The following is a 13747-nucleotide window of genomic DNA, read 5'->3' as shown; positions in this document are numbered from 1 at the left end:
GAATTGACCAATTGTAGCGGAGGCTTAAGCGTTTTCGACTGACTGGAACTGACATGGATTTTAGTGCTCCCGGAGCGCTTAACCTGAAGATACTAGGAACATATATTCGACCGAAAATGTGTTATGAATGGGTTAGATTGGGTTCGAGTTATAATATTCTTTTTAATTCTTTTTAATTTTACGATAAAATCGAAATGTTTATTGGTAAGTTTATTCGTTATTATCGTTAAAGAATGCTTTGTTCTACAATAAACACGCACGTATAACCTGATTCTAACCTTACGAAGCTTCTGGGCATTGATGCGGTATCCAGCTTCTGATTGGTTCGCTATGTTTATGATTTTCCTGCTGAATTTTGAATTGACAATTTTAATCTACTTTTATAGTTTTACAAACGATAGGTTATCGTAATTGATTTTGATTATATTGATGCGAATCCCTTTGTCGAAGTGTTATTGCAAAATGGTGCTGCACATCCACCCATTTTTGCTATAAACAGCAAACTCACACACACTATTATCAAACTTCGTGCGATGTGCGGTTATATTTTAGGTTACGTCTCGATCTGATGCAATCTGATGGTAGCTTAAAGAGAGAGTGAGATATTAATACTGCTCTCTTTCTCTCTCTCTCTCTCTCTCTCTTTCTCTCTCTCGTTGGATTTGACTAAACATGGCGGACAACTCTATTGGCCAAACTCTCTGATTAAAGGGTCTCTAACTATATTCATAGCACAATCAATCCATTCTATATCATTTATTTGTTGATGGATTATAAAACCTTAAGGGGATGCTGGAGTGATTCTGCACTTTTGCACCTTTCTAACCTAGAAAGTAGTATACAAATTAAATGACTTACGTGTACAGATCGAAAGCAGCTTGCTATTCCGGCTAAATTAAAGAACAATATGGCATCACTGAAACTAAGTTTGTAAGTCTAATAAGAAATAATAGTGAGCAACATATAGTCGATTCTATATCATTTATTTGTTGATGGTTTATAAAACCTTAAGGGGATGCTGGAGTAATTCTGGACTAAGATTGTTTATTTTTGCGGGGAGCTCACACCTTTGCATAAGTGCATAAACATATACATAACGAATTTGATTGGTCTAGAAGCAACTGCATAAGGAAATGGACCAATCAAATTCGTTATGCATCCGCTTATGCACTTATGCAAAAGTGTGTGCTCCTCGCTTATGTCCGGATGAGACTCTAGAATCGGTGACCAACTTCAAGTCCCAATTATCGATCGGCGAATTGAAGTTCGAGATCTCGACGCCAACCGACGCTCGTCGGTTCGTGAATTTGTGCGCGACGCGAACGCAAAATTTGTTTTTCGGACCAATATTTCCGCTGTTCTGCAGGTCTTACCGTTCATATATCGATGTATGGGGTCGAAGCATCTGCCCTTCGAAGGTAACACCTTCGTACATCTGGATTCGCATCCGGATATGCTGATACCTAAGGAGATGCCGGCCGATACGGTGTGGGACAAGAATCAATTGTTTAGGTACGTATGCGCAACAATCATGTTTCCTTTGGCATTGCGAACCTGTCTGCTCCTCATTTTTGCCCTCTGACAAAATTGACGGTTTCAGTTACAGTTGCATTAGTGATCTGTTTTTTTTTACAAATGTGAGTTTCTCGGGCGAAAAACTTTCAGAAATGACTGATTCGATTAACGTACGTTATTTAATTGAGGTGCAAAAAATCATCATAGAATTGTAGATTTATGTATAGCAAACTCTTAAACACAATGTGCATTTTTGGTAACGTGGAACGCAAAAAGTGAGAGCTAGGAAAGAGGGATAAAAAATACACGGCTTTTTAATCTGCAAACAAATTTCATAAGCAAATATTAGAGGAACGTCTAATATAAGACAGCGGAGCTTCTGCTAAATTAATAAGCATCGTCTACTGGTTCCACCATGAATTTATTGCCTTTGGAGTAAAATCTCTCTGTTTAGTGGAAAATTGATGTTAGATCGCGTAATCGTTGCGAAAAAAGTGAATCTGAACATTGAAAACCATCTCATATTAGACTCTTGTCTCATAATAGAAGACTTTCCTTTAATAATAATTCTGTTCTTATTCTTTCAGCGAGATCAGCATCGAGAATTGGATTCTGCCTGCGGTGTACGCGGGTCATCTTAAGAACCTGATCTGGGTGAAACCACCGTGGGCGAATCAGATGACCGACGGTGTACTGACTTTCCTCATCGGCAAGCAGAAGGAGACCGGCGTGATAAGGTGAGTGATGTAATCGATATAATCTCCTGTGTGATTCACATATTGTTTATTCCAAGTATTACCCCCCCTCCCTCAATTCTCGTTCTCTCGATCGTTTTGTTTAATTGTCAATAACTACTCGAGATCGTTCATTGTCTCGTTATTTATTGCTCTGCATTTATTTCCCAGGGGCTCAACAATATCGAAATTAGCGCGAATTGACTCGATTAACCGCGAATGCACATCGCCGTTGATCAACACTGAGTTCTTAATTTTACCACAATTAAATCTCTCTTGATATTGAATCCCAGATAACAATTCTTGCGCGCAAACTTTGCTTGTCTTGTGCATGCAAATTTGTACGAGATTTGCATGCGTTTTGCTCGTAAGATATGTTTGGTCTGTGTTTTTGCACAATGAATCGACACGTGTAGAATACCTATTCGACATACATATTCTCTTACTAATAATCTACTTCAAAATTATTTCTAAAATTATATACTTAAAAATTATGGGCGAACTTACATATCCTACGCGCGAATATTTTTTTAACTTATATTATTTTTATCTATATTAGTGGTTAGCTCTTGTATCTTGTATACAACCACTTGCGTGCAAAACTAAAAAAAATATATATATCTAATATAGATAAAAGTAATATAAGATAAAAAAATATTCGCGCGTAGGATATGTAAATTCGCCCATAATTTTTAAGTATATAATTTTAGAAATAATTTTGAAGTAGATTATTAGTAAGAGAATATGTATGTCGAGTAGGTATTCTACACGTGTCGATCCATTGTCTAACACTGCCTCAAGTACGCATCGATACGCTTTTTTAATTTAAATAAACTGTTTTTTAAGAAAATTAAGTACTGAAAACGTACCAATCGTGCCATTGCACGGTGAAGAAATCAAACACTGTAAAGTCCGATTACGGTTGTCGCAATGATACAATCTCCTCGTAAAGGTCATTTCACACGGTTGAAAGGTGGTGATATGCGTCCGGTAGAGAAAAGTCGTCACATACACGCACACACTCGGCGAGGCAGGACACGCACAGGCGGCCGTAGGGTTGACGAGAGAAACGAACGGGGCGGGGAGGAAAAAGGGCAACTAAAGTAGCAAAAGGGAAGCCGACACGTCGCGGCGATATATGCCGCGAGAAACTCGTGATTCAGCGGTCCGTCAGGACTTGAGTTATGTTTCTCGAATTACCGTGGGGATATATATGTCCGCGCAGCGTGAGTGAAACATGCCGGTTATGTCATGATCCTCCTTCACTCGTGTCTTGATTGATTTCTATTGGCTTCACTAGCTTTTGGTAGCTCAATACCGCTAATATTTTACCGTACAAATCACAATAATTGGACAGTTTATTGCCGAGTTATTAGTGATCGGATATTTATTAGACTCAAGACTGAAATTAACGACTCCAAACGAGAACATTTTCTAATAATTTCATTATTCATAAGATAGTAGAATATTAATTTATTTGTGTCTTTTAAGAAATAAAGAGTAGCAAATTGTTAAGTGAGATTTATCGTCACTATTCTTTTTTTTAGACATAGAAGCAGATTAACATTCTACTATTGCGAATAACTCAGATTATTAGAAAATTTTATTCCAGTTAAAATATGAAATGAAAATAATATATTATTAGTAATTCATTACATACGCACACACGGAGAGAATTTTCTCTGAAAATTTATGTTGAAAATCATGTGTGATCGTGGGACAACATTTTACCATACAACAATTTTACCATGCATGTTACTAGTAAAATGTATGGTAAAATATTGTCCCACGATCACATATGATTTTCAAGATAAATTTTAAGAGAAAATTCTCTCCGTGTGTGTATGTGTGTATGTAATGGATTACTAATAATATATTATTTTACTAGTTAAATGTATGATAAAATTTCAACAAACTCACATAAAATTCCTCGAAATGCCGTGTTGTTCCATGATTATATACAAAAATTTTAAAGGAAAATTCTCTCCGTGAATATTTTAATGATTCAGTATGAAACTCAAAGATTAAAATTATTTATAAAAACGATTTGACTTGTAAATATATAGATATTTGTAAATGATTTATAATTGGAAATATATATATGATAAAATCAAATTTCGCGCAAACCGTTATTGCACACTCGTCAGGAATTATGGGAGGCTTTTAATATTCGTTACGTAATTACTTTAATTCCGATGACACATAAATATAATACGTCGGTGTTAATAATCTTTATATACATCAATTGATATCCGCTTAATTAATTTGAGTAATTAAAGTGAGATTGCACATCTGATGATTTACGCCCTTCGAACAACCCGGCGTATTATCTCGAGGCACGCACGTGGCCCGAATTACACTTGTCTTCGAAATTTCGCGGAGCATAACAAAAAAAGCAAGGGAGGAAAGAATATAAATTGCGTATCGCGAAAAAGGGTTAATGGTCTTGCGGCAATATATAATAACGGGAATGTTCGGGGACAGTGCTTGTAGTATCGAATTAATGAGCGCGCGCTGGTTCGTTATATTGAATTACATTCGAAAAAAAATTTCTCAATTATTGATAATTGCACTGTCATACCGGGCCTAGGACCTTCGGCGGTGCGCGCGACACCGGTGCCGATAAGATCGGAGTCGGTGTTTGCGATCGCATCGCGGCTGCTTTTTCGTCGAAGCTTATTCATACGTAATTGCCTGTACCCACGCAGGTGCCTGTTCCGCATCATTCGATTTCCATCGATGCTTGTCCCGCAGGACGTAAAACTTCCTTGTCCGCGGCTCGCGTCGCGTGCAAGCTGCACTCTTTCTTCTCTCGGGCGTCGGGACGTGGGAGGCACGTGATGCCGCTAATTGCCGCTAATCGCTGTTAATTCCGACATCCCCGCCGACTTTGCCCTTAAGTTGGAAAGTAATTGAAATTGAGACGCGATTAAGGGCTTTTCGCATAAATGTTGAATTGACTTAGTGAATTTCTCATGTTTCTTCCCTGGGTAGAAATGTATGCAGTTTCTTTAGACACCTTTTCAGTTACTGTCTAGTATTACTGCATTCTCATTAGTTCTAACAATACTGCAGAGAAAATGGACAAGAACTTGATAGAGTTTTATTTGTCAGTGCTGAAGCAGTTTTCCTGGTAAAAATATAAGCCGTTTGCTTAGACATTTGCCCAGTTATTGTCTAGTACTAATATATTTTTTCGAATATCTTTCTTAATCTGAGTGACGCCATCGTTCTTTTTTATACTATATATATATTTGTCGAACTTTTTTCGCTTATGCCAAAGCGATCTAAGAAGACCAGTTGTGGCGAATTGCGACAATGGACAATGGCGCAATAATCTACAATAGAGATCCACCTGGAAGTTCCATGTCGAATGAATAGGGTCTGCAGCACAATCATCTCGTAAACTCGGCTTCCTTATGTGCCCTTCTCATCCACCTCACGCGGATTGTTCTTTTTGTGCTCCGTTTCACGTTTCGTGGCTCTCTGCGCGGAGCGGCACTCGCCTACTTATGCGAGAGTGTCGTGCAAGAAGAGAGCCCTCCGCTCGGTTTTACGTACAACAGTTTTATCTGGACGATAAAGTCTTGCGGGATTGCCAGTACCATCCCAGTCAGTATTCCGCACTATTTTACGCGCTCGGTACACTTTGTGCCTCTTCGTGAAGATTAAAATTGTGTGTGAAAGCGTGGATACGCGATATTTTTAGAGCGTAGAACCTGGCAAAACGCGATGTAATCTAATCATTTCTCTTGGGTATCTACTCACGTAATCAAGCAAATGTTTTTAAGCGCTTTCTGTTCTCACATCACGTCTCAAAGATCTCGTACATTCCGCGGGATTTCTGGAAAAACAGCGTTCATGCAACCAAGTACGCGAACATATCCTCGGTGCCTGGTAGTAAATACCTGCCATAGCTAAGACACGACTTGTGTACCGGTATTCTGAATACCGGTACGGTAAAAGCTTGTTACAGCTTTCGCTTGGTGACTTGGTCACATGGGTTGCTTAGTGGAATGCAACATTGATTTCTATTTCCTTTCCTCCGTACCGAATAATCCATTGTGTGGACATTGCTCAGTTAGTTCATCTGTTAACCATCGATTTGACGATCGGTCAATACCTGCGACACAAGGATAATTATTTGAAATATTCTCTATTGAAATAAAAACTTTAGAATATTATGTATAATATTATAACATCAAATGGTATTATATAACGTTAAGTTTATGATACCGTTGATCTTGTGCGTTGCAATATATTTTACATTTAATCGTTTTGCAACAATAATATTATATCTTATAATCTTCATAATAAAATTTTTACTTCAAAACAATAGGATAAACTATAATATTCTTTTTTTAATAACAAATATATTATAAAATATATTTGTTATTAAACAACTATAAACAAAACTATATATTTAAAAACCAGAATCGCATCTTGATGACGAGTCTTTTTGGTATTTTACAAGAGGGAAACCGCCGAGGGCATTGTGGTGTACAGATTCGCGGCATTGCTGGGCATTACTAGGCATTTTTTCGGCATTAATTTGGGCATTAGGTTTTGCTAGGGCATTATAAAGATAAAATAAGATGAGACAAGATAAATAAGATAAAATGAGATAATAAGATAAAGTAATGGACATTAGTGGGCATTGGTGTACAAGATTTTGGTCAGCGGTTTCCCCCCTCGGTATTTCATTGAGAGTTGCATCACGATTTACACACCGCAGTTTCGTAAAATGGAAAATTAATTGCTTTTAATTAAAATCGTAGCTTCATGGCAGATTTATTCCTCGAATTTTGTCGATAACTCATTCATTTGCGACGTAATAGATGTTATTTAATATACGTACAGTGACTGTACGTTTCTGATATGCTACAACAATTAATAATATGTGTCCTATGGTGCACGCCGGCGCGCACACACGCGACTGATTGGCGACGTATATCTCGGCACGTATAAAAGATTATGATACACGCGCAGATTATGGCGTGGACTAGACCTGGCTACAAATTAACCGACATTCCGCTTGCCGGTCTTTTTCGCGGTTGTCTCTTACCCGCCGTTTCTTTCCCCGCGCTGGCTTTAACGGCCCTCCACCTCTCTCCTCATCCTCGCTCATTCCTATCGTCCCCATCGGCTCAGACTCCACTGCTTCCTCATATTTCGAATAACTTCAGCTGGGCTGCAATAAAAGCGACATCGTCTAACAGGTCCGTCCGATATTACCGCAGGAATGATGTAACATTATTTCGTGATGCGTAAACAAAGCGCATTCCTACAATCCGTTTTCACATAAGTATATTATATGATATCCACTTTATATACTGAAACTTATTTTTCACTAGTTACACACTCTCTAAAAATCAATCGGTGAATTATCACTGAAAACAGTGAAAATCGCGGTATATTTAAAACTGTAAAAAAAAAACAGTGAATTATCACTGAGTTATCACTGAAAACAGTGAATAGTCATTGATTTGCAGTTTTAAGTATACTGCGATTTTCAGTTCGAGATACTACGAAGTGATACGACAGAAATCTCCTTTTAAATTCTCTTCAATGTTGTGAATATGTACGAGCACCTCGAGTATGAACACGTTTAATTGCTTGGTGACATTTATTATTACCTTATCGAATAGATATAGACATGGATTTTAATATGGACCTGTATATCGTGTTTGTGTCTAAGATCTGGACAAAAAATTTATTGCACATTGAAGGTCCGCTGTCGATCGGGGAAGGATCTTTAGGCGTTACGCAAAACGGTTAATTTCAGCGAAGGTTACGTAGAATTAACATAAATCCTTCGCGTGGAGCAATTCGAAGGCGTCGCCGATCCCGGCCCGATAACACACGGCTCACGGAGATTACGTTAATCTGCATCTCCGCACGTGTGTCGCGCGTTGCATTCGTTGCACGAGGTCGCGGCATTCCTAGGCGAGCGTTAGAGGCCGTCCAATCGGTAGCCTTGATTTCAGTTGCACCCAATGGTCGGTGATGGTATACTTTTCAGGAAGAGGTGGCCCAACTGGCATCAGAGTAGGAGGACAGAGAAGCGGTTGTAGTGGGAGAAAATCGTAGTGGATGGCGAATGCAATCGTCAGCCATCGCGCCTTCTTTTCTGCAAAAGAGAAGGGGCGATTAGAATAACAATATTGTTACATTGCAAGAATGATATCAACGATGGCAAAATGCACCGATTAGGTGCCAAGAGTTTCTTTCAGTTTGCTTTCTGTTCTACTTAACATTTTTGCACTCACTGCCGTAAGAATTTTTTTTATCTTTTTAATATAATTTTGATTTTACTATGTTAACACTTGTCTATAGTACATTATACATTTTCTCATTTTATTTTTAATTATAAAAATTTAGCTGTTTCTATTAAACTTGTAGCTTGATACAAAATATATAATATAAAAACTGAACAAAATTGTTAATAGATCATAATTTATTGTAGTTACGGTGGTGATTTTGTGTTATCAATTTATATATTTCTTAATGCGAAGCCTAAAACTTGTTAATGTCCGATTGCTACTAAAACAAAAAGTTATTCATATTTTGATATTGAGACATACGATTATTTTTAATTTGTTCTTTACAGTATTCGTGCTTGAAAAAGACGCTTCAATTTTCTATATTTTGCATGAAGTCTTATCATGTTGAAAAACGTGCGATTATTAAGTAAAGTTATATGTGTCGACGCTTACTAATTACATTTGTCGTACGACAAATTTTTTAAGCGCGTCGATTGGCTACAAGCTAGAAAATTTCTAGAGACTCGAGAACTCTTCTATTCTGCGGTCAGTCAATGCGCCTGAAAAATTTGCCGCACGACGAATGTATTATTAGCCTTACATTTAGCAGAAAATCAACCGACGACAATTGTTTCGTTGCTAGCAACTCTATTAGCATTCGAGAAAATAGGTGAAAAATGTTGATTTGCGATCTGAGTGCTGCGAGATAATAGGCTGTAAGTTTAGAGAGGGCCCGAAGCGACGACAGGACAGGTCAGGGCCGGAAGGTTTAGCGGCAAAGGTGGCACAACGAATCTGAAGTCGCAGGAGCGTGGGTGCCGGCTGACATATCACGATCGTCGCCAGGTTGCTCCATATATATATATATAGAGATATATATGTATATATATATTGGCGAGTCTCAGCTAAAAGAACAAAAGGGGGCCGCCACTCGCGTAGACCAATCGCGAGCGTGGCCGGCGCACGATTCGACCCCAGAAATTAGCATCGACCCCGCAGAGATCGAGTCCTCGATCTCGATCCTCCTACTCTCTTCCTTTACATCCACCTCTTCCTTTTCGTCCTTCTCCGTCGCTAATTGATTCGTTAAGACTATAGTGAGCCGTTAAAGCCATTAAATATACTAGGGCTATGTTTCTCGATTGCTTTGGTGGCTCACGAGACAATTATATAAGACATAACTAGCGTGTATTAAATGCATTAATTAGGATATTAGTTATCCACGTTAGCCTTAATTAACGATTTTAAGTATTAGGTGTACAAATTAATTCTCAGCCCCTACCTTTGATACAGAACCTATTCAAATTGAATTTCTTTCCTCGCCATATAGTCATTTTAAAGTGCCATTTTTTAGCTTTAAGGTGAGATATAATATTTGATCCTACTGTGAATGTGACCTGAAAAATCAGTTGTAGACGCGACGTCGTTCGAAAAGCAACATTTGAGGCATTGCCTTCTTTTCGCGTTTCAATTTAAAAAAATCGCGGCTGAGATGAAAGAAATGATTTGTTCGGCTTTGGGTGAAAACGCTCTGTCGTACAGCACGTGTAAAAAATGGTTCCAACAGTTTCGAGAGGGAAATTTCAATCTTCAAGATGGTGAACGCCCTGGTGAACCAAAAAGAGTGGAAGACGAGGAGTTGGGGAAAATTTTGGATGAGAATCTTAGCCAAACTTAACTGTAACTTGCAAATGCACTTGGAGTGACACAGCAAGTCATTTCCTATCGCCTACAGAAGCTGGGGAGGATTCGCAAGAAATCCCGGTAGATCTCTCGTGACTTCACTCCCGAAAACGAAAAGACACGATACTGCTCTTTCTCTCTCGCTTTGCTCTCCAGGTTAAAGAAAAAGAACTTTTTGCATAAAATTATTACTTGTGATGGAAAGTGGATATTGTACGATAATCCTAAAAGGCCAAAATCATGGATTCGTCTAGGTGAGCTATCAACGAGCACCGCAACACCGAACATCCATGCGCAAAAAAGGTGTTGCTGTGCATTTGGTGGAATCAGAAGGGCGTAATCCACTATGAGATGCTCCGACCTGGTCAGACCGTCACTTCTGAGTTCTACCAACAACAGATGATCCGTGTGAGTGACGCACTTGAAGAAAAGAGACCGTTACAGGCAATGGGATAAGTACGGTGATATCTGCAGGATAATGCCCGGTTCCACACAGTAAAAAAAGACTCTGGAAACCATCTCAGATTTAGGTTGGGAAATTCTCCCTTATCCGGCGTATTATCCAGACTTATCGTTAGCCCCTACGGATTACCACCGATTTCGATCTCTACAACACCACCTAACTGATTCTCAATTCAAGTCAGTTGAACAGGTCGAAAAAAGCCTCGATAAATTTATTGGATCAAAACCACCATCATTTTTCCGACTTGGAATCCGACAATTGCCTGAGACATGGCAAAAACGTATAGAAAGCGAAGGAGATTACTTTGAAGATTACGGTTGTATTAATGTTTTTATAAATAAATGTCACAGTTGGTAAAGAAAAGGCCGAGAATTAATTTGTACACTTAATACATTACGATATTATTAAGCCGTTTAGAATACGCCAATTTCTTTATTTATTTTAATTTTTAATTAATTAGTTTAATTTAACAGTTAATTTAATTGTTATATACAGGCACTGTGTTTTATCATATTCACACCAAATTATAAACAAAAGAAAGATATAAAGAGATTGACGCATTAAAACAAAATTACATACTTTGTTTCTATCATAAACACGTAGTTGATAAGCGAGCTTAGTAAATCTTTAATGAGTACCGTAATCGATTAGTTTCAAACACGTGTTTAAGAAAACATTCTTGACGTTAACATCATTGACGCTGATAGTATTAACGTCAAGAATGTCTTCTTGAACATGTGCATAAAACCGATCGGCTACGGTGTTCATTAAAGATTTATCGAAGTTTGCCAATTAACGTGTTTAAACAGCTTCATCAACGAGCTGCCTCGCGCGGGAAAGAGCCAGCTGAAGTTGCTGCGGTGTAGTAACATGAATAACAATTAGAATGGGATCGAATGGAATTTAGATCATTGGACACGAGCGAGCGTTTACTTAATCGGTAACCTATTAAATTGAAATTCCGCAGCGCGCGCGCGCGCGTGTAAAGTATAGAGGAGTGTCGGCTGATTGCGTTATCGATAAGCTATGCGGTTACTCGTTACGAGGACTCGTGAACTATTTGTCGTCTGAATTAATTATCACTTTGTCTCAAGGTTTTGCGAAGCCTCTAAAAAATTCCTCATAAATCTCGAAACATTTCGAATTACGCTTCGCACTATGAATTAGGCGTAACAGTTTCCCTAGTAGTGAAGAAAGTAAAATTATTGTGCTTCACTGTTGTGCATATAATGACATTACTATATAAGTTTGTTCTTTTTTTTTACGTAAATTTTTATGACGAGAGTTTGCTAGAATTTTTCTCAGTAATTCCAAAGAAGTCGCCTTTACAATGAAGAGTTCTTTTTATATCATTACTAAAAAGATTGACGCGAGCAAGTATTTATAGGGCTGTGGGGAACTCGGTTCGTCTAAGGCAATGCCTGTAATAGGCATACAATGGGTGGTGCGTACGCGAAAATATGCAGGACATGCAGAAGGCACCACGTATACCGCAATCGTACTTGCACGAAGAATCACACGAGGTTCTCTCGAATTTAAAGCAGATGCCAGCAGTTAGCCATTGCCGTACATGCTGTGCGAAGTTCTCGTACGCATTACTTTGTATACATTACTCTGGTGCCGGGTAATTATCTCTAATATGGAAAATAATATACCGGAGACCTTGGCTCTGACCATTATTGGACAACGTTGCACGAATACAAAAAAAAACAATTTAAAAATAGCAAAAGAGAGAAAATGATACGCTTGCGAAAAAATAATAATGGTCTTCGAAATATACGTCTGGTCCTTTGCAATATGTATGTTTTTTTTGGCATGATTATGTTTTTATACATATGAAAAATATTATAACATTATTTTTTACTATTATGATTATTAATAGTTGATACTTCGTAGTAAATATCAGCAATAAACTACGTGTAACATTGCGGATGTTACTAATCGTTGGTGTACATTTATAAACGTTTACAGCAACATTTGATGAATTTGACGGACTGACGGAACAGGAAACGTGCACTTCATCATTGATAAATGAATTGTTCAGCACAATGTATTTATAATAATTCTTTTAGTCTCGGTTTATACGATGATATTAACTGCGTACTAAATGAACGAGCTCATGTTACAAATGTTGTAACTGTAATCTAATATTGCCAAGGGCCATGCAAAACTTGTACGTCTTACCTGCATTGCAGTGGATTCTTCGTATCTTGTATACGTTCATCCTCGCTTTTAGATTCTCGAACGAAGATAGGTTTGTTGCCCGAAGGTCTGATCTGGATTATGATGATGACCGTGATGGCGATGAGGATCGCGATCATGACTGATGGGAGGTGCGTGCATCTGTCTCTCGAATGTACGCAATACTGACCAATGTACACACTGTTCCGCGGAAATAAAGTATTTATCGTTATGGAAAAAGATATCTGTACAGGGCTCCTGATGAGAAGCACGTTGTTAACTCTCTCTTACTCAATGTTGGCCAACATACAATTTTTGTTAATTTGCAAGATTTTTTAATTGAAGTTTGTGAATCTGAATTGTAACATCGAATGGTGCAGTCGTAAAGAACGCGTAGATATTCTATATTGCTTCCAAGCTCGTTCGAACCGAGTTTACGTACTCGTAGATTTAGAGTCGTTTTCAGACGTTTTAACAATTAGTTAAAATACATTCAACCGCCCCACACGTTTTATTCATCTTTCTTGGGAATGCAAATTCGTACCTTTTTAAAAATGGAATCTATTTATTATATTAATATAATATACAGTTGAAAATTGTTTCATTTGGCCAGTTATATACTTGTTAAATTTTCTCTCGCTAGAAATTCTTGCATTTGTTAGTCTGAAAAATGAGTGTACCCTAGTAGCACAGTGCATTGGCTAAACATTGGTCCAATGTTGGTTATATTAGAAATACATTGGCCGATATTGTCCAACGTAAAGTCAATATTGGTCATGCAATATTCGCACGATAATATAATTATATAATAGTAGATTTATATTGGAAGTGTATTGGTCAATATTTAACAATGTAATAAGAATATTGGTCCAATATTGATATAATATTAAACCAATATTGCTATCAAA

General features: G+C 37.8%; 1 protein-coding gene across 9 annotated transcripts in view; it reads left to right on the top strand.

Annotated features, from left to right (window-relative positions):
- Positions 1-13747, top strand: part of LOC105560031 (UPF0489 protein C5orf22 homolog) — a 223042-nt gene that overhangs the window by 2501 nt on the left and 206794 nt on the right. For all 9 annotated transcript variants that reach the window (XR_001008790.1, XM_012008772.1, XM_012008767.1 and 6 more), the window contains exons 2-3: positions 1367-1512; positions 2103-2252. Coding sequence is in view for 8 of the 9 variants with exons in the window: in XM_012008772.1 (XP_011864162.1) it covers positions 1367-1512; positions 2103-2252 (296 nt within the window). In the remaining variant the exon portion in view is untranslated. The remainder of the gene's footprint in view (positions 1-1366; positions 1513-2102; positions 2253-13747) is intronic.

Source organism: Vollenhovia emeryi, unplaced genomic scaffold (genome assembly GCF_000949405.1).
Source record: "Vollenhovia emeryi isolate VEMERY1.0 unplaced genomic scaffold, V.emery_V1.0 DF939244.1, whole genome shotgun sequence".
In the NCBI taxonomy this organism is placed as follows: domain Eukaryota; kingdom Metazoa; phylum Arthropoda; class Insecta; order Hymenoptera; family Formicidae; genus Vollenhovia; species Vollenhovia emeryi.
Note: the sequence above shows the minus strand (reverse complement) of the source record. Positions and strands in the feature narration are given on the sequence as shown.